At 36.5% G+C, this 26,378-nt stretch overlaps 1 protein-coding gene across 4 annotated transcripts in view; it reads left to right on the forward strand.

Annotated features, from left to right (window-relative positions):
* The window catches only part of TBC1D22A (TBC1 domain family member 22A), a 199,412-nt gene that overhangs the window by 56,061 nt on the left and 116,973 nt on the right, over positions 1-26,378 (forward strand). For all 4 annotated transcript variants that reach the window (XM_074870048.1, XM_074870049.1, XM_074870050.1 and 1 more), the window contains exon 9: positions 18,479-18,588. In XM_074870048.1, coding sequence (XP_074726149.1) covers positions 18,479-18,588 — 110 coding nt within the window. The remainder of the gene's footprint in view (positions 1-18,478; positions 18,589-26,378) is intronic.

Here is a 26,378-nt window from a genome sequence, read left to right on the forward strand (position 1 = left end):
GGTAGCTCTTAGACTGCTTTAGCTGTATTATTAAACTGCACGCTCATGATAAGTCATGGTGAATTCCACCTATTTTTTGATTAGCAAGTTAGGGAGCACTCATAAAAGCATCTCAATGGGCAGATGTAGGGTATGGCCACCTGCTTTTCTACTATTTTTACTTTCTAGTGCTGTCTCGAATGGCCGTGATTTGTTATAATAGACAATACTGTTTTACAAAATCAATCCTCTAACTCGGTGTTTCAATTTTGATTTCACTGTCTTCAATATACTGTCAGTTTTCCAAGCTAATTATAACAGTTCATCTGAAACAGTGGATGCACGGTGGATGTGTGCTTGCATCCAATAGATTTCTTGGAGAAAGATTTGAGACTGAACAAGTTTTTATCAGTAACTGTCTTCAAGGCTAAAATTAAAAAAAAAAAATTGATACACGCACTTTTTTTTAGTCCCCTAAAAGCCTAAGCTTTGTTGCCTTTTTTCCCTATCATATTTAGAATTGTTTTTAATGTTACTTCTGTTATGTTTTCTATAATCTTAATTCTTTTTTAAGTGGTTCCGTAGATCTTTATAACCAAAGTGTTAGAAGTTGTATCATACTGATGGGATGGGGAAAATAACTCCAGCCATCTTCATGACCTCCACTGAAACAAAATTAAGTTCTTGACAATCCATCCAGTTAGCCATACAAATTGCAAAATCAAAATTCTTACTCTCACAAACTGGCACATATTTGAATAAAGTTTGAATAAATTGTGGGCTGTGATAAAATATCTTTAGTTTGATTACAGATGTATAGTAGTCATAGTACTGGATATTTAACTCATAAGAGTGTGATAGTTGACGAAATAGGATGTACTCTCAGCTTCACTGTCAGGGAAAAATTAGTGTGTTTTACTTTTTTGTGGATACTTTTAAGAAAGGTTCCTATCTATTTGAAGTGGAACAAGCCTAATTAAAGTTAGAATTATCTGGCTGTGGTTAACAATTGCTGTCAGAAGTGAAAAAGAGACATTAAGATTATCCTAGTAAGTATACCTAATTGCTTAATTGCCTGGTATTTTTAGTTATCTGAGAGAAAATTAGTATTTTGAGTAATGATATTAATTGCTTGTAGTGTCTTATGAATTTTGGTTTAGAAAAAATAAGCCAACCAAACCCCACCCCCAACTTCAGACCCTGAAATTTTAAGGTGTAGTAGTCTTTCAGACTTTTTTTAAGCTTTTAAATTGCCTTCAAAGAAAGGGCAGTCCACATAACTAAAGCATAGATTCTTGAATATTAATACTGAATGGAAAAAACCTAGTATGTAAAGTATATATGAAAGATGCCTTTGCAAAAAAAAAAGTAAATAATTAACAAGGAGTCTCTGTTATGTTGATGTAGAACTTAAAATGTGTGCAATTTTGTATGTTAGTAGTTACCAGGGGTGTCAGAATGCAGCTTACGAAACCATAACACTGCATGTGTTTTATGCTGTAAAAATATAGAAGGAAAAAACCCCAAACCTACGACCTGTTGGAAAAGAAAGTAATAATACTTCAGTTTTATAATTAAATGAAATTTGTTGCATTTATTCTTTCATACTGCAGTTATCAATCTAAATTCAGGTCTAGATGACAAGGGAGAGAGAACAGCTGTCACAGTTGTATTCATCTAGTACAGTTTTATGAAGCTTCTCTAAGTTTGCATTTTTTTATTTTTTGAAACAGTTTGATTTCTATTTTCAAAGAGTAAAGTAGACTTTATTATTGTTGCACCGATTTATAACGTTACTATTTGCAGTCTGGATATTAATGGTATTTTTTTAGTCAAATGGTTTTCAGTAATGCTGTCTGAGTTTTATAGATCTGAACTGTTATATTCAACATACTTTTGTGGGAAAATTAGCAAAATAATTCAGGATGACAGTTTGGTTTAAAATTTTTCTCATGAGATTCTATTTGATAAGTAAGAGAAGTACATACTTGTTTTTGTTTTCACTTATGAAGTATTTTCTTTATTCCTTTGTGCTTATACTAATTTCATTATGTCCTAAAACAAACTGAAATGATATATTTCTCTAAGAACAGTTCTCTCTGATTTATCTGATGCAATTTGATCCAATTTTTATAAGTAAAGAAGTGTTAAAGGAAAGGTGCTTTCATCTGTTTTAAAAGCTCTTCCTAACTTTGGTTGTTCTGAGGTAAATTAAATATGGTAATAAGAGGAATAGAAAAGTTAGACAAAATGGAAAGTGGTGGATTTGTACTAAGACTACATTAGAGGTTACTCAGGTATTTCATATTTGAAAAAGTAGATGATTTCTTATGAATATACCTTCACAGGAAAACTGTGTTATATTAAAAAGTAACTTCCCCTTTCTTCAGGAGAAGAGAGGGGAAGAATGTGTTTAAAAAAAAGAAGGAAAAACCCCCAAACTTCCTTTTTTTTTTTTTTAATTTTGTTTTAAAATGTCAGCATTATTTTGGTAGGACTTTGAATCAAAGGAAAGGACGTTTATGTACTTAAGAAGAAGATATCTGAGTTTTTCAGACTTGTCATGTTAGAAAATGCTCTTCCTTTTTCAGAGTGGCATCTACATACTAAATCAGTGTGCTCTGAGTCCTAAAGCTGTCACTTTAACTTAACCTAAATAAGTATTTCAAAGCAGTGGTATATCTAATTATCATACTGCATTATTTTTAATTGAAAGTGTAGTAAGCAACAGTTGCTCTATTTTTGATCTGTGTTTGGCTGACAGACTTTAAAAAAAAGTGTCTAAATGGATTAAGAAACATTGACTACAAAGGAAAACTATAAGAGTACCTATTGAAGAAGCAAACCTCTATTATTAAAATAAACATCAGAAGGGTTTATCAGATTTAATGATTTCTAACAACTGGTAGTAATTACTTCCAGGTACTGCTATTTGATTTCATTGTTTTTATCTTAGAGATGTTGCTGCATATGACTGGCTTTATTGTTAAATAGAGAAATAAATGAAAATTTTTGATCTTTTTCTCTGTTGACATATGATAGTAACTGAAAAAATGGCAATTGCCATTTCATATAATTTTTTTTTTGAGTCATTTATGACTGTAGGTATAGGATTACCTTAATCTTCCTACTCTTCCTAACATAGTATCTTGTTCTGGTACAAAAGTTTCTTATTGGCTGTTAGGGCAAAAATAACTCGTTTATATTTCCTTAAATGTAAAGCTTCCTGCTATCTGTTTTTGTGTTCTCCATGTTATTGTGAGTGGAAGCATCTGCAGGTGTGGTTTGAGATTTTTGCTTGGGGTTTCTTGGTGTGTTGGGGTTTTTTTGGTGGTTTTTTTTTTTTTTTGGGGGGGGGGGGTTGTTTGTTTGGTTTGTTTTTTTGTTTTTAAATCTTTGCATGCTTCCAAATCATATGAAAGAAGAGTGTGTTGAGAATACTGATCAGTATATTACAATGTACAGTCCAGCCTCTATTTATTATCTGCAGTAAAGCTGTGGTGTGAAGACTTTTTTGGAAAGCAGAATCAAGATGTGAAGAATGGGAAGGAGTTTATTAAGCCCAGGATGCTAAATATTCTTTTAGATGACTATCATGGTTTTATATTTTGGAGGAACAGCCAGGTAGAGACTTGAAAGTTACTAATAAAAATTTCTTCCATTGTATCAGTGTGAGGAAGCCTGTCAGAGTCAAAAAGTCTGACAGAGGTGTGAAGGGAACCTCTGAAATGTCACCTCATAGCAAGGGAACTGCATGGATTCTTTGCTTAGATGTTTCTCCAAACCCTGTATTATGGACAGAATCAGGGGAATTCTTTGGAACTTTTGCTATAGGAGATGTATAGAACAAATCTTTAAATTAATAAGAAATTTCTAAGGTCAAATAAACTAGTCAAAGGTTTCTATTAAGATGAAATTAATGTTTCTGTAATATGGTAATATCTCACAGACCATGAAAGCAGCTTTTATGTCTGTAAACATGTTTTGTGTTCTTCTCCCTAATAAACCAGTTGGTGTGACATGTTCATCCTACAAACTCTGCCTTGGTTTTTTTTCTGCCTATACGGTATCAGCTCACTAAGAGATTCATCCGGTTTGAGTTATTCACCATGCTACCTTCTGTGTTTTACTAGAGGTAGTCTTCAAGACCTTTAAGTTTCCTGAATTTAATTTTATATTGTGATTAAATGCACACGTTATGAAAGAGCTGATGTAGCATAATTATACTAGTTTGTCTTCTATTTCTGCTGATTGGTGAGCAGCATTGCTTCTTAGACTATAGGTTGTCTCGGCTGTCTCTATTCCTCCTGAAAGTTTATTCCACATCATATTACTACTACCAGGCATTTCCGTTCTCTCCAAGAAAGTCTGTGAGGTCAGAACAGTTGCTCCATTGGCTATGTGATTTTTTTTTTTTTTTTACTTTGTTTTTTTACCTCACTTTTTTTTTTTTACTTGACTTTTTTTTTTTTTTTTTTTGGTAAGCAGTGTTTACTGTGAGGTGGTGAGATCCTGGAACTGGATTCCCAGAGAAGTTGTGGATGCCCCGTTCCTGGAAGTGTTCAAGGCCAGGTTGGACGGGGCTTTGAGCAACCTGCTCTAGTGGAAGGTGTCCCTGCCCAAGGCAGGGGGGTTGGAACTAGGTGATCTTTAAGGTCCCTTCCAACCCAAACCATTCTGTGACTCTATACTGTTCTTCAGATGGTGATCCATGATCTTGCTTGTGTTTTACTTCAAGTGCCTGGGGTAGTTTAGAGCTTAATATGGATTTTCTTCTGGCCTAGTGTGTAACTGTACTCTATATTAAATATCATTTTACAGTTTCATAAGAAAAAGCAAGCTCAAAACCTTTGTCATTAGTAATCAGAATAAGTCAGAACTAGTAATTTCTATTGATTTTAAGTATTTGAGGTTTTCAGGTAGCTCTCAGATTTGTCTGCTAAATCAGTCTTTTTGTATTATTCAAGCATTTTTACTTCTAGCTCTTCTGGGTCGGTGTTTTGTGGTTTTTTTTTTCTCTCCGAGGTATGGTAAAAAGTTCTTGAGGAAAACGGAATTTTATTCTCCATATATAAAATAAAATTCTGCTAATGAAAGTCCTGTTTTAGTGCATAGGATGATGTGTTTAAGTGTATAAATATGGTGACTGATGTGGATTTTAATTATCTATTTTTAAAGTTTGTTTTGCATCTGTATGTGTATTTCTAAATTTTTAAATGCATCTGTCTAAACAAGATTTGTTGTTTCACGATGCTTAATGCACGCTTCCAGAATTTTAAGAATTAAATGAATTTGCTAATATGAATGTTACCTTAAAAAGTAATACATTTCTATTAAGTTGAAATACCTTTTTTGGTTTATGTTGTTTCATTTTTGAAGTTTTGAAGAAACTAAATAGGCTTGTACTGTGAGGAAGTTATGAGAGGTTAGTGAAAGGTATGTTATTTGAAACTACAAACTGGAAATGTTGGGTCATGGGAATAAATGGAAAACAAGATCTTGAATAATGGTAGAAGCAGTAAAATGAAATTGAAGAGAAACCAAAAGATTTCTGCAGGTGTAAAAATGAAAAAATTGTGAAAAGGAGAAAGTTAATTATAATTAATGTAAGTATAGGAGAGACATTTATTCCACAGGGAGCAGAATATTTTAGTTCTGGCTTGTGCATTTGTTTTGCTCTCCCCATGGTCTCCATATAGTTATAATTAATGATCATCTTTCGGTAGTGAAGCAGCACAGAGGTGGTTATACTTTCAGATCTAAATCTTCTCAAGCATGCTTTCCAACAGACTGGGAAATTACTTTAATGGCTTTTGGCATACAAATATCACAACTTTGTATGTTTATTATCAAGTAACAGGAAGGAAAGCTAAAAAAAAAAGAATTACTTAAGCAACAATAACATACTGTACAAATGTCAGGAATGTAACATTCAAATACTGTTGTATACATCAGTAGCATCTGAAGATCTAAGAGAAGGTTTTCAAATTAGATGAACCAGTGCCTTAAACATAGCTGTAAACAGCTTTTTTGACTTATTTTCAATGAGATATATGGTTAGTTAATAACGTTGTATAGATTTCAAACCAATCCAGATACAGTTGTCAGAAGTTTGTATGCTGAAACTGTTTGATTTGAATAGGCTTTTGCAAACCTATTTTAATCATAGTAATCATAAAGTAATTTCAAGAGCATGGGGATTTTTTGCTTGTTTTTAAATTGGGAAATCTGAAATTTTTAGTTTCTACTTTAAGATGTGGAAAACAAATTATAAAGCAGAAGTGAAAAATTAAGTACTTGAGCACAATAACCAAAAAAAGGAAAAAAGAGTAAGTTTTTTGCAAAACAATTTTTCTTGTATATGTTTTAATTGCCTTATTTTATAGAAAATATTTAATGCTTTTATAGCACATTAGTTTTGATAACACAGTACTTAAAATTCATAAGATAATATTTTTTTATTTTCGTCAAAGATGTTTCTGAACTGATTTGCGTGTTCCATCTTTAATCATGAGATAAAAATTTATTTTATTACAGTACAACTGGAATTTAAGGACACTACCTTTCTTACAGTAACATAAGGGAAGAAAAGTTAAGAAACAATATTCTTATTTTTGAATAGATAGAGCAGGTTTTTTTCCTAGAGATTGTACCATGTGGTATGATTATTTTTTTATTTTAATGATAAATACCCATACAGTATGTAAAAATATTATTGAATCTCATGGCTTTTTTGCCACAGATGAATGTGTAGCAGTTTCATTAGGGAATTGCACAGCAGATTGAGATACTTAAGGAGTGCATTCAACAGTTAAGCAACGTAAGTAGTGTTGCCTGTGCAGTCAGAGTTCATTCTTCTCAAATACGCTTCTTTTAATTCAGTGTATGCAATTTGTGATAGAAAGTCCAAATAATGGATGGTACTTATGTTCTCTTGACATAAAGCAAGAAGTCTATAAGGTGTGTTTCTCTCTTATTAGCTCTGAATGACATGGGAGATTTATAAAATAAGGAAGCATGTCATTTTGATTATGAAATTGGACCAATATTGCATAATTTGGATTTGCAGCAAACTGCCACTGTCATAGACTTGTGAATATGATGTCGCTGAAGAACAGTTATTTCCCCTGCCATCCACTTTTCTTTGAGAATTTATTTAGTTGTTCAGTTCAATGACAATAATAGGTTAAAGTAAAAATTTCTTAATGAGTGTGTAAATTTATACTTGTATAGAGTTATTGTCATATGTAAATGGTTGTTGAGCTTACTTGACAGCAGCAAAATTTTCAGTTTTTCATCACTGAAAAAATTAAACTTCTGAATTAAAGAAAAATTTATATTTGCATACAATTTCTTGGATAATTTTTATTACTTTTACATTTAAAGTTGAACATTTTGTTGTTCAAATGTTGTTACATTTTACAGTTAAAGTTGAACCTTTAGCTTGGTTAAGTTATCCAGGTAACTTATTAAACATATTACTGTTTATGGGATTGTTCAAATGAGTTCTTTTTGCCTACCTTTGCCTACTACTTTGCCTAAGTAATTATGTGCAAGACAAGTTTTTTTTTTTTTAATAGTTTCAGGTAAAAAGTATTAATTTTCATTCTTTTTAAAATTCACCCTTGCATACTCAGATATGTTGACTGTTTTTTATCTTTTAAATACACTTTGGCAGTTGATTTTTTTTCCCTGTCCAGTAAATAATTCCTTTTAAAATCTACATTAGTTTATAAATTCTTTTTGAAGGCTCTTCCGTTTTAAAAAATACAGTGCTAGAGTGGCTGTCTCTAAAATAGCCCTGTAATCAATCGCATACCTTAACACAGGCAAGGCCTGTGTTCCTGAGGCTTGCTTTAGACTTGTTTGACCACACTATGGTTTACTCTTATCCCACTCTTGCTGGTTTGTGTTCTGCATGTTTGTGTGTATGTGCATACGTAGGCTTGGTGCTTTAAAAAATTAAATAAGTGCAAACTAGATAATTAAAAAATGTGATTTGGGAGATATGTTCAACCTTTAATCTTTCATTTCTTATTCTCCAAGCACATTTTGGATTTCTCAGGAAGCTCTCTTATCAGACATTCTAAGAAAATGCTCCTGAGCATCCTGTGCTCATCATGCATACTGGATGCTAATTACTAGTTCTGTAACTTGGTATCACATGCACCACTTCTCCCTGGCAATCTGTTTTGGTTGACAGTAGCAAACCTACTGAAGATTACTCTAGAGAATTTGTGCTGAATGTTGTGTTCTTTGTTGTTGCTAAAATACGTTTTTAAGAAGAGCTGTTACAAGCTTTGAAGACTCCTGCTTCACAATAATGTCATAATTAAGGATGTGGCTTACACCTTTTTTTTTCTAAATGTAAACTCTCTTTACTGTCCAGATTTCTCAGCTGTGTAAGATTGCCAGTCTTGTATTTGGCATTATACAAATTCTGTGGACCAAAGACCTGTTGGTGCCATCTGGTTTACTTGGTTCTCTTTTGTACCCTGTTTTGGTGGTAGAGCTGTTGAAGTAGTAAAGATGTTTTTCATCTTTCTTATATCTGAATTGTTAAGCAGTAATCTTGGTCTGCAGCCTATGAAAAACTAAAGTCTTTTGTTGAATTTGCAACATAACATGACCATTTCCCTGTTTTTCAAATAAATTAATCATTCTTAAAAACAGGCCTATTTCTGTGTAGATGTGTGCAGTGGGTTATGAATTGGAATTAAGGCCAAGTTCTGGACTACTTAGTGTGGAGAAAAAAAATTGCCATTAAAATCTAGTTTAGAAAAAGCCTGAGTAGAAAAATCTTATTAAGCAAGCATGTAGGCCCACTAAAGGAAGTTTCTCACTGATTTTCTGGTTACTGTTATGTAGAATATGGAATTAGAGAATAAGTGTATGAAGTATTTACTCTTTTGTGATAGAACAAATTGAGAGTACTTGCAGGGTCATACATTAATTTTGAAGAGCATAAAAATTAAAAGTAATCAAGCTCACAGTGGTTTTGGAGATGGTGATTTACCTTGTTCTCCAGGTCAAAGGAGATTATAACATTCCCCATGTGCAGTAAAATTATTTAGAGAATTAATATTAATAAAATAAAATGATTAATGTTTAAAAAATCATTCTTAGACAGATGTATAAAGATATTTATCTTTCTTTCTATTGCATCTTAAGGAAATTGTGGCAGATCAACTGAAAAGAAGTGTAAGATTATTAATTGTGTTAAAATAGACAAGCCACAAAACATCGTGTGTGTGAGTACATGATTGGTAATAGGGGAATATTTGAAATGCAGTAAGGTCACGTTTACCTAAGCCTAGACTGATGAGATGATTGAGAATTTTTTTTTTTTTTTAATTTTACCTTTGTGACTGCAGTATCATAAAGAAAGGGAAGTTTTTATTGGGTCATTAATCCTTAATGGCTCAAAAGCTATTTCTATCAGATAAATATGTAATTAGAATTTTTTCAATAAGAGATGTTGATGTGGTTATGTACATATTTAATTAGGTAATTGTTACTGTAAGAATTTACATTTAAATGCTCTATTATGTCCTGATCTCCTTAGAAAAACAATGCCTTAGTGCAGCAGTGGCTGAAGAGCTGTTTCATAAGGCTTTTTGAAAAATGAGCTTGAACTGGAATGTGTGATATTCTAGATGTAGAAATATTACTGTGCACCTCTGCAGTCATATGCATATAGTTTTGCAGTTTGTATACTTAGCTGATAACTTTTAGATTAGGTCTGTCTGAAGATACAACATCTAAGGTAGATTACAACAAAGTAAACTTTTACAGACAAGTACCTGTGCATGTACTCAGAATGATTTCCATGCACTTCTGCAAGTGCTATATATATTGACTTGAAATATATGGTAATACTTTTTATACATTAGATGAGAAATACATTTATGCAAATCAGTGCTAAAAAAGAACAATTTAAAGATATTCAGATAATTAAACTTTCTAATGTTTCTAGGTATTAATTTTGTATATTGGGTGTATGTAAAGAACAATCATAATTTATCTTACAGTCTGTTTTAGGCTTCAGCACTGGATCTTTCATATACCACCATCCATTACGTCCTCTACCTCCCATTCCAGTGATTTCATCTGAGTTTTTTGCCTGATTCTGAGTACTGAGACACCATTTCAAGATAAAAAGCTAAAATTAAAAAATTAATAAGGCAATTAAATACCTGTTTCATTAAAAATTGGTTTCCTTTGAAAGAATGTATTCTTTAATACAGGGTTTTTTTTCTTTTTTGTATGGGTTGGCTTAGTGTAATGAAGTAGTAAAACTATCAAGTTAGATTAATTTCTTTCCCACTGTATAAAGACTGAGTATTGGTGCTGGTGTAACAGGTTTAGAGAAATTCTGAATGCAGGTTGCCTTTTTGTTGGTTGCATTTGAACAAAGATGGACACAGATGGCTATTTGGATGCATTGTGAGGGCTGCTAGTTACTGTAGCAATATCATTAACCATTTTAATAATATCATACCTTTTCAGTATTTTAGCTTTATTTCAGGATATGATTTCTTCATAAATAAAATTCTCTGTGAAATTGAAGTTTTCCAGTTCATTAATGCAAAAATTTGTACTATATGATTCCATCTGTCTGTAATGGCAGATGTTTTTACACATAATTTTTAATGAAATGGTGAAATTCAAGCATTTTTTTAGAAGAAATCAAGGACATCTAAAAGACAGAGAACAGATATGAACTTAAACATTTTGAACAACCTCCCCCAAAATCATCAGCTAGGCCTAATTTTCTATTAAAACCTATTTTTAATGGAGACAAGCCATTATTATCTGTTTAGTGTGTTTATTTTCTACTGTCATTCACAGAATCACAGAATAGTTTGTGTTGGAAGGCACCTTAAAGATCACCTAGTTCCAACCCCCCTGCCATGGGCAGGGACACCTTCCACTAGACCAGGTTGCTCCAAGCCCTGTTCAGCCTGGCCTTGAACACTGCCAGGGAGGGGACATACACAGCCTCTCTGGGCAACCTGTTCCAGTGTCTCACCACCCTCACAGTGAAGAATTTCATCCTTATATCTAACCTAAATCTGCCCTCTTTCAGTTCAAAACCGTTATCCTTGTCCTATCACTGCACTCCCTGATAAAAGAGTCCTTCCCCATCTCTTCTCTAGGCCCCCTTTAAGTACTGGAAGGTTGCTGTAAGGTCTCCCTGGAGCCTTCTCTTTAGGCTGAACAACCCCAACTCTCTCAGCCTGTTCTCACAGGGGAGGTGCTCCAGCCCCTGATCATCTTTGTGGCCCTCCTCTGGACCTGCTCGAGCAGGTCCGTGTCCTTCTTATGCTGGGAGCCCCAGAGCTGGACACAGCACTCCAGGTGGGGTCTCACAAGAGCAGAGTAGAGGGTGAGAATCCCTCCCTCAGCCTGCTGGCCACACTTCTCTTGAAGCAGCCAAGGATACGTTTGGCTTTCTGGGCTGCAAGCACACATTGCTGGCTCATAGTTAGTTTTCCATCCACTAATACCCCAAAGTCCTCCTCCACAGGCTTGTTCCCAATCTACTCATCTCCCAGCCTGTATTTGTGCTTGGGATTGCACCAACCCATGTGCAGGACCTTGCACTTGACCTTGTTGAACTTCATGAGGTTTGCACAGGCCCACCTCTCCAGCCTGTCCAGGTCCCTCTGGGTGGCACATCCCTTCCCTCTAGTGTGTTGACCACACCAGACACCTTGGTGTCATTGGCAGACTTGCTGAGGGTGCACTCAATCCCACTGTCCATGTTGTTGACAAAGATGTTAAACAGTGCCGGTCCCAATACCGACCCCTGAGGAATGTCACTCATCACTGGTCTCCACTTGGACATCGAGCTGTTGACCACAACTCTTTGAGTGTGACCATCCAGCTAATTCCTTATCCACTGAGTGATCCATCCATCAAATCCATGTTCTCCAATTTAGAGACAATGATGTCATGCAGGACAGTGTCAGTCCTTGGCAGGACAAGTCCAGGTAGATGGTGTCAGTTTCTCTTCCCGTATCCCCCAATGCTGTAACCTCATTGTAGAAGGCCACTAAATTAATCAGGCACAATTTGCCCTTAGTGAAGCCATGTTGGCTGTCACCAGTCACCTCCCTGTTTTCCATGTGCCCTAGCATAGTTTCCAGGAGGATCTGTTCCATGATCTTGCCAGGCACAGAGGTGAGAGTGACTGGCCTGTAGTTCCCAGGTCTTCCTTTTTTCCCATTTTAAAAACAGGGGTCACTGGAAAAATTAAATCTGTAAGTAGTTGTAAGAATGTTTTTATTTTTCATTTTATCCTTATGTCTTTGCCTTTGGGAATGCATACAGTTAAAGCCGTTTCTAAAAAGTTACTCATTCTTTTCGCACTGTGGGATGTTTCAGAAGCATACCCTGGGAATGAGTAAAGAACAGCTAATACCATGCTTACAGGAATGCACATATTCAGATCTGTATGTCATTGACTCTATGCTACAGCAGTTTTCCTCCAGGCAACTATTTTACTGCATTCTACAATTACATAGATAACACGATAAAGATCTCCGCAGGAAACTGAAGAAAATGAGAAACGTTGCTGTGAGACTTTGTAATCGGGAAATTTTATGTGGTGATCTTTTTTTCTTCAGATACTGATACGTGTACATGTTGGTCTGCTGTTTTCCCACATATTCTTGTTATTTAATCTTTATATTACTGTCCATTCAGATTTCACTCATTGAAAATAAATTTAAAGTTATCCAAAAGGAGAATTTGCAATTATTTTTTCAAGCAGAAGTCTTAAATTGAAATATCTCATGTACTTTTCCGATGGTCATTTTTGCTACTTCTGTTTTTTGTCCTGAAATCACTTCTGCTCTTTCTTTTCTAAACTTCTCTAGTGTGTTTATTTCTTGTAAAGAAATAAGTCATTAAATAAGTTATTTAATAAGTCAAAAAGAGGGAGTAACACAGAGCTTTTTCCTTAAAACTGCATGGAAGAATCAGCACTTTGCACTATGTGCCTACACAAAGAAATGAATAAACATTGTGTGATGTAAACTATTGTTTTGCGTATTATTCTGCCCATCAAATGTTCCTTAATTGGAGCTTGTTATGAAAATGGATGGCCTTTTTTTATCTCAGCTGTATTGTGGAAAAGGGTCATTCAGATATTCAGAGTCACTTTTGAACTTCCTCAATAAAGTGGAGCAAGTTAAGGTGAATTGATGCAGCAGAAACCATTGGATGTTGCTGAGCACTTGCTTGTTTGACAGCTTTGGTGATGCTGTGCCGCCTTTGTTAGATTTAGTGTCTGGATGGCTTCTACAGTATAGCTCCTTGTTCACTGTAGACACATTTAAATGTGCTGGGTTTGCATGTGTAGTGGAGGAGGGGACTACAGCAGTGGCCCCTGTGAGAAGCTTCTCAAAGCTCCCCTGGCTCTATGTCAGATCTGCCTCTGGCTAAAGCTGAGCCAATTATCAATGGTGGCTGCACCTCTGTGATAACATATTTAAGGGGAATCTGGGAGGAGGAGTTGGAGTTGTGAGGAGAAGTCACGAGGAGGACACCTCTGCAAACACTGAGGTCAGTGGAAGAAAGGAGGAGGAGGTGGGGGAGGTTCGTGGGTGCAGATCTCCCCTGCAGTCTGCAGTGAGAGGGCAGGCTGTCCCCTGCAGCCCATGGGGGTCACCGGTGGAGCAGATGCCGACCTGCATCCTGTGGAGGACCTGACACCGGAGCAGGTGACTGCACCTGAAGAAGGACAAGACTCTGAGGGAAGAAGCAGCTCCTCCTGTAGTTGGGTGCTGAGAGGATTGCAACACGCCAGGGGAAACGGTGCTGGAGCAGCTAGGGAAGCATTGCAGCCTGTGGGAAGGACTCATGTTGGAGAAATTTTATGGAGTACTGTCTCCCACAAAAGGAGAACCATGCTGGAGCAGGAGAAGAATGTGAGGAGTTCCCTGCCCCCCTGAGGAGAAAGAAACAGCAAGACTGACTGCATCCCTCATTCCCTGCCCCCTGTGCTGCTGGAGGGGAGGAGGTAGAGAAATCCGGAGCAGAGCTGAGCTTGGGAAGAAGAGAGGGGTGGAGGGGAAGGTGTTTTTAAGATGCGGTAACGCTTCTCACTGTCCTACTCTGTCAAGCGTTGTGTTGTTAGTGTCTGAATTAAATTTATATTCTTTTTTTCTTTCCCTAACAAGTCTGTCTTTTGTCTCTGAGTCTTAACCTCCCTGTCCTTGATTCCCGAGGTTTTTGCTTCATTTTATCCTTCCCAGCACTGGGGGGGAAAGGGGTGAGTGAGCTGCTGCATGGTGCTGAGTTGCCCTCTGGGCTCAAACCATGATGCAACCAATATAACATACCAAAATATACTTAGCTGATCTAATGAGAAATGTATTTTAATATATCTCTAAGTAATTAGATTTACTCTTTAGCTTAAAACTTTGCAATCAAATATTTCAAAGTTTGAGACAGTTGTTTTACATAGGGTAAATATTACTAGTTAAAACACAGTTATAATACTTATAATATTAATTAAGATACAGTTGAGTTGTCTTACACGTAAGATTTCTTTTATGTATTTCAAAACTTTATTATCTGGCATTAGAAGAGATGACTTAGTGATGCATGAGAAACACAGTGAAAATGAAAATTAGACTGGAAGTAGCTTGTATATTTGAAGAACATAAAAAAAATCCTGAATATTTATTTTACGTTTAAGAAACTTATGGAAATGCTAGAGATCATTCAGTATAAGCTACAACAAAAGCATAATGTTCTTGAATGTCTCTTTCAAAGGGAGAGACAGAACAAGAAATCTGGATGAGTACTTTTAAAAAGTGCTATTTTTGTTTCTGCAATGGTTGAGTTGCAACTCTGTGACATTATATTTAGGGACTATGGATTCTTTTAGTGAAAGAATTGGATGGTTCATAAATGCCATCTGTATCTTTGTGCTTGATGATGAAAAGTAGTTGGAACCATTGGAAGATGTTTCTTAAAAGCTATATTCTATTTTTTGGGGAAAAAAAAAAATTGTCTTTCTAATTTGATAGTCCTTCCTTACTAGAACAATTAGAATCTAGTTTTTCCAAAATACTAATTCTGGGTTGTCTTTGCTGTCCAAGTTTCTTCAGCCTTGCTTCTCAAACTGCCGTCGAGGCAATCTTTTAAATTCAAATTATAGCTAATATTGAGAAATAGGATTTTCTTTGGATGTGATTCATCTGATTTATTTTAGATTTCTACTTTAAAACAAGACAGCTAATACTTTGTCACTACTTGTTTTTCTGTGTTGGCTGTGAAGGGAGGTAGGATGCCCACCTTCGATGGTTAGGTGTATCTTCAGCTTTTTTGTTGGTTTAAGTCCTGGTATGAGAATAGAGTGTGAAATGGTAGATTTTGAAGGAGAAGGACAAAAAAGAGGAAAGATAAGAAAGATGAGAAAGAGAAGATAAAAAGGATTTTTTGTTTATCTTCTCTTGCCCCCGTGTAGAAGCATTATTGTGTTGTGCTGTGTTTTATAACTTCCTTTTTGTTCAGGAATGTGATAGCAGTATCATGAAAAGAAAGGTGCTCAACGGCAGGAAATTTGCAAAGGAGCATGCTAGCTGAGTAGCTGTAATCTCATTCTTTCAGCAAGGGTTTGGTGAAGGAGGGCCTGAAGATTGCGTCTTTCGAGGGGAATAAAGTTCAGTGAATGATTGTGGTTTATGTAAGTATGAGGAACTCTGGTTCATTTATTGGTTTTTCTGTAGACATTGTGAGTCAGGGAGAGAATGGGTTACTCCTTTTTCACTGTTTAGAATGCTGAAATGAAAATTAAAAATATTGACTATTTTTTTCCACTGGGGCACTGGTTTATGAATATATAGTCAATATAAACTGTATAACTGTAAGACATTTTTATGAGTTAATATGTATAGGGTATACCAAAAAAATTGTTCCTGCTGTAGAGGATGCATCATTCATATTTTCTGTCTAGAAAAGTCTTTCTTTTCTAAATTAAGGGGAATTTTAATCCCTAATTGCTGAAAATTGTGGGATTTTCTTGTTTGTTGTAAAATCTCAAGGCGTATCAGATTGGAGGTAGAGTTCATATGAAAGTTGTCATCTTAAACTGACTTTTTTTGTCCATGCTAAGTATAATAACTTTCAGTCTTATTGTGAGTATGTCTTGTGAGTACTCTTAGTAATTCTTCTGTTAGTGGACTTTGGACATATTGATATTAATTATTTGCTACTTTTTCTGGACTTTGAGGGACCTTTCTGTTTTCGTCTTTTTGAGCTGCAGAACTGGCATTTCAGTTTGGATTAATTTTGCCAAATGTACATCACTTTAGCTACTTGTCTAATCTGAGGTAGGTTTCTTCATTGCTAGATGCTTTGGGTTTTTTCTTGATATTGGTCTGTTTGCCTTTAGTTCTTTCTTGTTATCTCCATTGTATTCAAGCATCTTTACCATGAAAAAACTTTTATCTTTTATATTATGCTAGGCTTTTCTCTTAACATGCTTTTTCTGAAGGGGTTAGATTTAATACGTGAAATGAACCCAGGTTTGTTCTAGAGGCTGTCTTTAACAAGGGAAGTCTAATAGAGAAAATAATGGGAACTGAACAGAAAGATATTGGAGGGGAGTTTTACCTCTTAATTACTGCCTACGTTACCCCTGTTTTCCACAAAGCATTGTGCAAATTTTCTGTTCATTGCTGAGCGAGGAGTATGATACTGATTTCTGGGGGGGGGGTCCGTCCTCCTTTTTGCCTGGAGGAATATGCTGCTGACATTGGGTGAAGAATTTTTTCTTCCTCACAAAAGTATCTGCTATTAAAAAAATTTGCTGTTACAGCCTGCTACTCACTCTTTCTTCATTGTTTTGCAAGGCAGTGTTATACCTGTGTTTAATATATAGGGTATTTAAAATATGTTGGTACTTGTTTGTTGATCTTGTTTTAGAAACTGGGTTTTTAAAACTGTACTCCAATGCAAAGGTGGCATTCCATTAGTAACCAGTAAGTAACTACTGGTGCATTGTTTACAGTCCTGCCACCTCTGAGATCATAGCGTGCTTTTATTTTATTGAGTCGCCGCTGCAATCCCCTGTTTTACTTACCAGGTTCCCCAATATCTTAACTAAAGTTTTATTAGCATCACCTAATCTCCTGTCCTACAGCTATTAATATTTCACAGTCCAAAACCAATGATCCCTTAGAAAACGCACACCTACATAGACACCAGGGCAAACAAGAATGCTTGGTAACATCTTGCTACCAGTGTCTACTAGTAGTGGTAAAATCACTGGTATGTTAAAATTATTTTATAATGTGTAATGCTCATGGTTATTACCAACTGACAAATAAGTGCTTTAAAGTAGCATAATCAAATGTGACAACTTAAAGATGTACTTCAGCTTCTGTAATGATATACTGCAAAGCTATGAGACAGATAGCAGAGGAGTTTTAAGATATTACATATTCTTGGTTTTCTTTTTACTGTTTATTCTATGCTGCCTTGCAGTTGTGTAATGGAGGAAATTCCTTCTTTGGTGTATCATGCTCTGTTTGAAGTAGAATCAAACATCTCTCTCTTCTGCACCTACCCTTCCTTGAGAAGAAACCACAGCTGGGAAAGATGCTTCTTTGAGTCTTATGTTGATACAATAAGACACTGTGACTTGCTGCAAGAGGGAAGCTACAGCATTTATTCAGAGCATTCCCAGCTCATGTTAAACTCTCATCTGGAGCTTTATGGAAGCTTTGGGAGTTAGCTGGCAAGGCTGCACATTCTGTGTTCTTTTCAAAATGGATTAAAAATAAATCAGTGTGACTTAGATGGTAAAATTTCAGTTCATAGCGAAATGTGAATTTCTTCTAACACGCTTGTGTGAAAGACTCAGTTTCCATGAATTAGACATAATTTTTCAGTATTGAGCATCATGGCTTTTTTTTGGGGGGGAGTGGGAATCATCTCTTTCCTTTTGTCTGATTTCCTTCTGATTCCAAATGCTTGCCTGAAAAACAAATCTTTCTTGAAAAGCTATAGTCAGCTTTCTAAATAAATGTCACTGGTTTTCTAAAAAGTATTTTTCAGGGCTTTTTCTTCTGTTAACACTGGCAACGTATTTTGCGGTGCATGATGCAAACACAGACATGTTCTTAGAGAATGTTCATACGTAGCTTGAGGGCTCTCAAAGTGCTTCTGATGATCCTCTTTCAGGTGTGAAATGTTTAGAATGAAGTAATTTATTATATATTAATTCTGGTTAATCAGGCATGATTGGAGATTTTCACAGTCTGCAAAAAATTAAGTATTCATTAACATTTAAAGCCATTAGATGACACAGTTGAGCGATAAATGATTCATTTAGTCCCTCTTAAAGTAAATGTGCGTTGAAGTTTCTGACTAGAAGATAAGTGGTGGTTGCCTTTGTTTTCAATTATTTTCCTCGTCTTTGCTTTATTTATTCTGTGCACTTCATTGACTTGTCTTTCTCTCTCTTTTTCTGAAACAGAAGAAGAAGAAGTGGAAAATTTTGATGTTTCCAGTCTGCCTGAAGAAGTGCTGCAGAACATAGAAGCTGACAGTTACTGGTGCATGAGCAAGTTGCTTGATGGCATTCAGGTAAATTGATTTTTCCTGTCTGCAAGTAGTGGAGTTAACTGATTAATGTCATGGCTTTGAACTACTTTAAGGTTGTTGAGAAAGAGTGTATCTATGAAAAACAGGGGAGAAGTAGATTTTCCCACTGGAGAAATCTGTTGCAAATTTGGCATAGTATTAAGAGAGGAAAAGAAAAAAAAAATCATGCAGCTTCTTTTCATCAAAAAGTCTGCATGTTTCATTGTAGTATGATGTTCTAGAGCAGAGGTGAAATCTCCAATTCTAGAGGCATGTTGTGCACCTCAGTCACCAAGCATGGAGAATGTTTGCTCAAGTCTCCCAAGTAAAATGGTCTCACTGAGGTGATGAAAAGGTGGCTTATTTATTAATTTTTAAGTCATTAATATAGCAACCTATAAACAATTGCTGTCTTAATAGTTCCTGAAATTCGTTTTCTATAACATCCATTTAAAACTTGATACTTATGCTACTTCAGGGAGCGTTTGAATTTTTTCTATATGGAGAAGCTATAAGTGCAGGCTCAATTTTCTGTTAAATGCAACAAATTACAGACTAAGAATGGTGAATTTGTGTGTACAAATTTGTGTGATTTGCATTCATTGCCATATAAAATTATGAAGATTAGAAGGATCTACAACAAATATTAAATATGTAGCTGAATATCTTGCATTTATGTGAGGGAGGAAGCCATACAGTATACCATAGATTAAATGGGAGTCCAAACATCTGCATTTGATATTTAACATCTTAAACACTTTGTGCTGCTATGCTGACACACCGTAAAGCAGAAACTTTGGACTTTTGAGTTTACAAAGAACTTACCTGAATTAAATTTTACAGACTTTGTGTTGCAATAGGCATCAGATAATAGTTATCTAATATCTTTTTTCACATCTATGTCATTTGAGACAAACATTTTGAATCTTGCTAGAAAGTAAAAATAATCTGATTTTGAAAACTCAGAATATATGCACTAATAGTCATTATGAATTCCTGGGTTATGATGGGACCAAAATTGACCTTTGCTAGAAATGTGAAAGTTTCTGATTTGTATTTTGCACTGGCAACAAAAAATTGTTTTTAGTGATGTTTGGTAGGCAGATGTTTGCAGTCAGGGTTCATTTGCTGTTTTCAGTGAGCTGATTAGAAAATAAATTATGGTTACAAATATCTAGCAGATTGCTGCTGCTTCTTTTATTTTTTTTAATGTTCATACCTTCTCTTTCTGATTATTCCCTGCTTTCAAATGAGCTACTTTGTATAGTGTAGAGGATCTTTTCTGTGAAATTGTTTCAGTATCATTTTGGTGACAATAGAAATTGTTACAGGGATAGTAAAACTTTGGTTGATTTATTCCTAACATTCACTTAAAAAATAAGGTGATGGACAAGTGCTTCTACTGTACGTGTTGGATTCAATCCTTTTGATAGGTCCCATGTAACTTTATTTGTTTCAAATTTTATTTGTTTGGACAAATGCTCGAAAATTTGAGGTTGTTTCTCCAAGTGGTTTTAATGTAGCAAAGACCCTGGAGATTGAATTTATGTGTGTGGAAAATGGCTATCCTCCAATCATTAATAAATCATAAAATGTGAATAACCATAAAAAATCCTATGAATTGAAGCTGTACTTTTCAGTGAAACTAAATTAATGTTTTCCATATTCTTTATTTTGATTACATTTTTTGACAGATATTTCTTTCTTCATGGTACCTAGTATTTTTAAAAGTGCTTTAACATATTTGTGCCTATGACTTATGTTTTACTATGAATGTTTCATTGGCTAAGACATGTTGGCTAAGGCATATTGAGAATTTAACTTGTAACAGTGTTCATTTTTGAAAAATTGTTATAAAGTTTTCAGAAACAGAAGCCTTTAATTTCTTTGAAGGTATTTTAAGTGTATTTCTCCTGGTTAAAGGTCAAATGAGCAGTATCTCAATGTTTTGTGTAGCATTGTTGAAAAGCATAGTTGTCTTCTCATGTGGATTCCTCTAAAAAATGCTGGTTTGCTAATTTCAATCTCTCAGAATTACTACATTTTAAAATATTTGAACACATATCAAAAAAATGTGAAAACTTGTAAAGAAGAAAAGTGAGAACTTGAAATCTACTTGAAAGGAAGAAAGCCAGGTAAAGAAATGCAAGCCCTCCAACTGTTTTACATTTTTCTGAAATGTCTTCTCTCAGGCCTGCTGCTCTGTTTTTTTCTAGAAAAGGAAATTCAGAGTATATAATTTCTTCTTAAAATTCTGTTTTCATGCAAACTCATCAAGTACTGATAAGCAAAATATTGAAATTAATTGTAATGGAATTAAACTGCATCAATGAAAATTTAAACTCTTATATAAATGAACTGGTTATCAGTTGGATGTATTCAGGGATGCACTCATCTATCAAAAGCAGGCTTGAAATATTATGCTAGTGGTGTGACTAATGATGTTACAGTTAATTCAGTGCAACTGCAAAGTGCTGCTGAATGAAAGGATTTGCTTGTTTTTTTTGTTTTCCTCCCATTCTCCTGTTTTGGTTCCCTTCTATGTTGATACCACTTTACATGTCAGATAGAACAGTCATATAGTTGCAGGTTAAGTTGTTTGGGAGAACTAACCCAACAAGAAATTAGCTTATTGAAAGGAAGAGGATGAAAAAAGCCAGAGAATAAAGATTGTTTTACTGAAGGGATGCCATCCAGAGGGGACCTTGATAGCCTTGAGGAGTGGGCCCATGTGAACCTCATGAAATTCAACAGGACCAAGTGAAAGGTCTTGAACATGGGTCAGGACAATCCCCAGTGTCAATACAGACTGGGGGATGAATGGATTGGGAGCAGTCCTGTAGAGAAGGATTTGGGAATACTGGTGGGCAAAAAATTGGATATGAGCCAGCAATGTGCGCTCACAGCCCAGAAAGCCAGCCGTATCCTGGGCTGCATCAAAAGAAGTGTGGCCAGCAGGTTGAGGGAGGCAATTCTGCCCCTCTACTCTGCTCTGGCAAGACCCCACCTGGAGTGCTGTGTTCAGCTCAGGAGTCCCCAGTACAGGAAAGACATTGACCTGTTGGAGCGGGTCCAGAGGACGGTCATGAAAATGATCAGAGGACTGGAACCCCTCTCCTATGAGGACAGACTGAGAGAGTTGGGGTTGTTCAGCCTAGAGAAGAGAAGGCTCCAGAGAGACCTTATTGCAACTTTTCAGTACTTAAAGGGAGCTTATAAGACATCTGGAGAGAGACTTTTTACCAGGGCCTGTAGTCACAAGACAAGGGACAATGGTTTTAAACTGAAAGAGGGTAGATTTAGATTGAACAGAAGGAGTACATTTTTTATGATGCAGGACCCCAGAGCAGTTGTTCAAGGAAGTGTTTGCTGTGTTCAAGGCCAGGTTGGACTGGGCTTAAGCAACCAGATCTAGTGGAAGATATCCCTGCCCATGGCGGGGTGTTGGACTAGATGAACTTTAAAGGTCCCTTCCAGCCCAAACCATTGTATGATTCTGTGATTCTAACTGACTTGCATTCTGGATGCATGATCACCAAATCCACTGGCGGAGGGCAAGAACTAGAAGGGGATGGGTGAGGTAGCACCTGGAATCATTAAATTTAAGGTCAGATCATGCCCCAAATTGCATAAATTGATTTACATCAAATTGTAATAATCCTATGCTCCTGCCTGCACCTGAATTCTCATTCCTGTCTATCCCTTGTTGAGTCCTACCTGTTGTGAGATGATTCATAGAGCTGAACTGCCTGACAAGGCAATAAAACAACAAAACACTGATTGATTTAAGGGGTGAACACCTTGAATAGGTATCATAGCAAAGAAATTAGTAGAACTACACAGTAGGGCCAAGGCAGGATTATGTCAGTTGAGACATACAGTTTCTCAATTTACCAAGCTTTTTGCCAGTATGCAGTAGTCTAGATGATCTAAGTCTCTCTACTTCTCAAGATATTTACTGCTGATTGTTTCTTGCAAATAATAATAAAGTTAGTTTTTGCTACTCCATGTGATCTACTATAGATAATGGAATGTCTTTACAGCCAACCAGGAAAAACTTCTTCCATCTCACAAAGCCACCAAACCAGACAACGTAAAAATATAAAACCAAAGAAGAATCCCAAGCAAGATTAGTGCTATTATATTTCTTTTTTTCTGTGAAAAAATGTCCTAAGAGACTCATGTATGACTACTGATACTTTGTCTGAGATGTCTGAATAAACTCTACAAGGATTTTAGAGAAGAGTAATATGTGGTGTGGTGATAACTACAATCTAAGAATCTCTGCAGAGAATTTCTGTTAATTTATTCATCAATATAGGCTTCCATTTGATGTTGGCCTACCAGTATTGGATAAGTTTAAAGAGTATACTTTGATGACAATTAGGGTCCTGTTGTGAAATTTTTGTCTAATATGAGATAGATACATTTTTTTGGTGTGTTTGTCTTTCCAACACATAAAAGTGTAATGAGAGAATGATTGTATTTATATCCCTTTATTATTCTTAACAGAAAACTCATTTATTTTTCCAACCCATCCCAACTTGTCAAAGGTGTTACTAAGAAAGATGTAATTCTTGGTCAAGTTTTGCTACACATAGTATCTATTATTTCTCCTTCTCTTGCTCATCTTAACCCCTGTTCTTTATCTAATGTGACTGTGTATTTTTAATATAACAGCACATCTTTGAACCACAGGGACCTGTGGAACTGAAGACAGTGTTGGCATTGAGCAGTATGACAATTACTCCCTGCCATGCTTACAGTTCTTAGCCTAGAGAAGAGATGAAAAACTTGGTCAAATCTGTTGCTTTGGCAGATTCACTCATGCTGTTTTTTTGTGATCTGGGGTGTGTTGGGTTTGTTTGGGGTTTCTGGTAGTGGGGGAGGGGGCTGCAGCGGTGGCCCCTGTGAGAAGCTTCTCAAAGATCCCCTGGCTCCAAGTCAAACCTGCCTCTGGCCAAGGCTGAGCCAATTAGCAATAGTGGCTGTGGCTGTGTGATAACGTATTTAAGAAGGGGAACCTGGGAGGGGGAGTGGGAGTTGTGAGGAGCAGTTGCGAGGAGAACACAACTGTGAACACTGAGGTCAGTGGAAAGAGGAGGGAGGGGGGAGCTGCACTAGAGCTCCACCCTGTATCCTTTGGTGAGAGGGCAGGCTGCCCCCCCTGCCCCCATGGAGGTCACTGGTGGAGCAGAGACTCGCCTGCAATCTGTGGAAGACCTCACACTGGAGCAGCACCCAAAGGAAGCCGAGACTCTGTGGGAAGAAGCAGCTCACGGTGTTGTAGTTTGGCGCTGGGAGGACTGCAACACGTGGGGGTGGCTGGAGCAGCACGGGAACAGCTGCAGCCTGTGAGAAGAACTCACACCAGAGAAGGTTCATGGAGGACTGTCTCCTGTGAGAGGGGAACCAAGTGGAGCAGGAGAAGAATGCGAGGAAGAGTCCTGCTGAGGAGAAAGGAGCGGAGGACTGACCGTAACCCCCGTTCCCTGCCCCCTGCGCTGCTTGCGGGGAGGATGCAGAGAGATCCAGAACAAAACTGAGCCTGGGAAAGAAGAGGGGGTTGGGGGGAGATGCTTTTAAGATGTGGTAACGGTTCTCACTGTCCCACTGTGTCTGTTAAGTGTTGTTGTTAGTGTTTGAATTAAATTGGTGTTCTTTTTCTTCCCCTAATGAATCTGTCTTTTGCCCATAACCATAATGGCTGAGTCACCCCTCCCTGTCCTTATCTTGATTCCTGAGTCTTTTTCTTCATTTTCTCCTTCCCATTCCTGAGGGGGAAGGGATGAAACAGCTGTATGGTGCTCAGTTGCCCTCTGGGCTCAAACCAAGACATGGGGGTTTCTATGCAAGTGTGTCTTTGGCTGCAGTTAGAGAGTTTTGCAGATCTTTTCTAGTAGTTAATGTTTGATATTGCACGATAGTTTAATCTATTTTGTGTTCTCAGATTACTTTGCATCTTCTTTCACATTTTGTTCTCTGTAGTTATAGGCTCCTAAGTAGCTACACATGTCTCATCACAATTTGATTGAAACTTTTAAAAAATTGATTTAAATAGAAATACTAGGAGAATTTTTCTTTCTAACATGTCAGTTAAACTTGTAATCTGTAGCTGTATACACTGTCTTATAGCAGTCAGTGTTGGATAACAATATGCTGTAATGGTTTTTCTTTTTCAGTGCTTCATGACTATGTGCTGCAACTTTTTGCTTTAGCTTTTGTCCCAGAAAGACTATACCTCACTGACATTTTTCTTATTTATTTCAATAAAACAAATGAGAACTTCTAAAATCATAAGAACATAGGATAATTCTGGTAGGAAGGAGCCTCTACAGGTCATCTAGCCCAACCTCCTGCTCTAAGTAGGGTCAGGTCTAAGGTCAGATTTAGCTGTTCAGGACTTTGTCCACTTGGATCTTGAAACCTCTGAGGATGGAGACTGCACAATCTTGGGGTTAACCTGTTCTAAGTGCTTGATTGTCCTCATGTTGAAAAAGTTTCTCCCTATAGTCGGATGTAACACTTCTTGTTTGTTTATGCTGCTTGTCTCTTATCCTCCCACTATGCACCACTATTAAAAGCTGAGCTCTATCTTCTTGATTACATAGGTTTCAGCAGGCTTCTGTGAGGCCTCTGTGAGCTTCTAGAAGGCCTCTGAAGCCTTCTTTTCTTCAGGCTGAACAACCCCAGTTCCCTCAGCTTCTCACAGGGCATGTGCTCCATACCTCTGAGCATCTTGGTGACCTTTTGCCCTTGCTCCAGTTTATTCATGTTTTTCTTGTATTGCGGTCCCTAAAACTGATGTGGTATTCTAGATATAGTCTTGAAATACAAGCCATTATTTTTAAACATTAGAAAAAAAAAAATGTTACAGTAAAAATGATTGAATTCTGTAACTGTTTGCTCAAAGAGATTGTAGAGTCTTCATCCTTGGAGTTTAAAACCTGACTGTGCATGGCCTTGAGCATCTTGCTCCAGCTGACCCTGCTTTGGACAGTGGTTGAACTTAGATGGTCTTCAGAGGCCCCTGCCAAGACCTCCCAGTGAGGTCTGAGTGTGGATAATCACTTCCCTTCATCTAATGGACCAGGAGGCTGCTGACCACCTTTGTTGTCAGGGCATACCACAGGCTCCATCTGAGCTTGCTGTCTGTTGAGACTTCCAGGTCCTTTTCCACAGAACTCCTCCCCAGCAGGTTTGCCTCCAGCCTGTATTCTTGCCAAATGCTGTAATGCTGATTTATAAAAACCTGTTTCTGGGGGGGTGTGTGTGGCCATGTGCAAAATATGGCTAAATAAGACCACCGTTTTTGATTATTTTCAACACATTAGTTGCTAATTTTACATTTGTAATCTATATAGCAGTATTTTGGTGCATTCCTATTGTGAATAAGAGTCATGTAGTCCTAGGTTTTTTTATAGCTAGTTACTTTTGAAAACTATTTTGTTTTGCATTTCAAGTTGAACAAACAAAAGATAGAATGTTTCAGATGTCAGTCTGCCATGCTTATGATAAAGCTGGTTGTCTTTACAACACTTCTACTGCAGGTGACATGTGAGTATTTTTGCATTTTCACCTGTAGGAATAATGGCTGTGCATATGGGAAAACTAGAAGTTATCCCACAAGTATTTTTTCCACTTAATTAAGTAGACATTCCCATATATCCATTGTAATTAGCTTTTTTTATTACTAACTCGTCCTTTATACCACTTTCCTCAACAGAGTCCTGTTAACATTCAAGTAAAAAGTTCATGCTGATCTGTGTCACCTGAAAATGTAATTTTCATGT

The sequence above is a fragment of the Strix uralensis genome, chromosome 5 (assembly GCF_047716275.1).
Source record: "Strix uralensis isolate ZFMK-TIS-50842 chromosome 5, bStrUra1, whole genome shotgun sequence".
In the NCBI taxonomy this organism is placed as follows: domain Eukaryota; kingdom Metazoa; phylum Chordata; class Aves; order Strigiformes; family Strigidae; genus Strix; species Strix uralensis.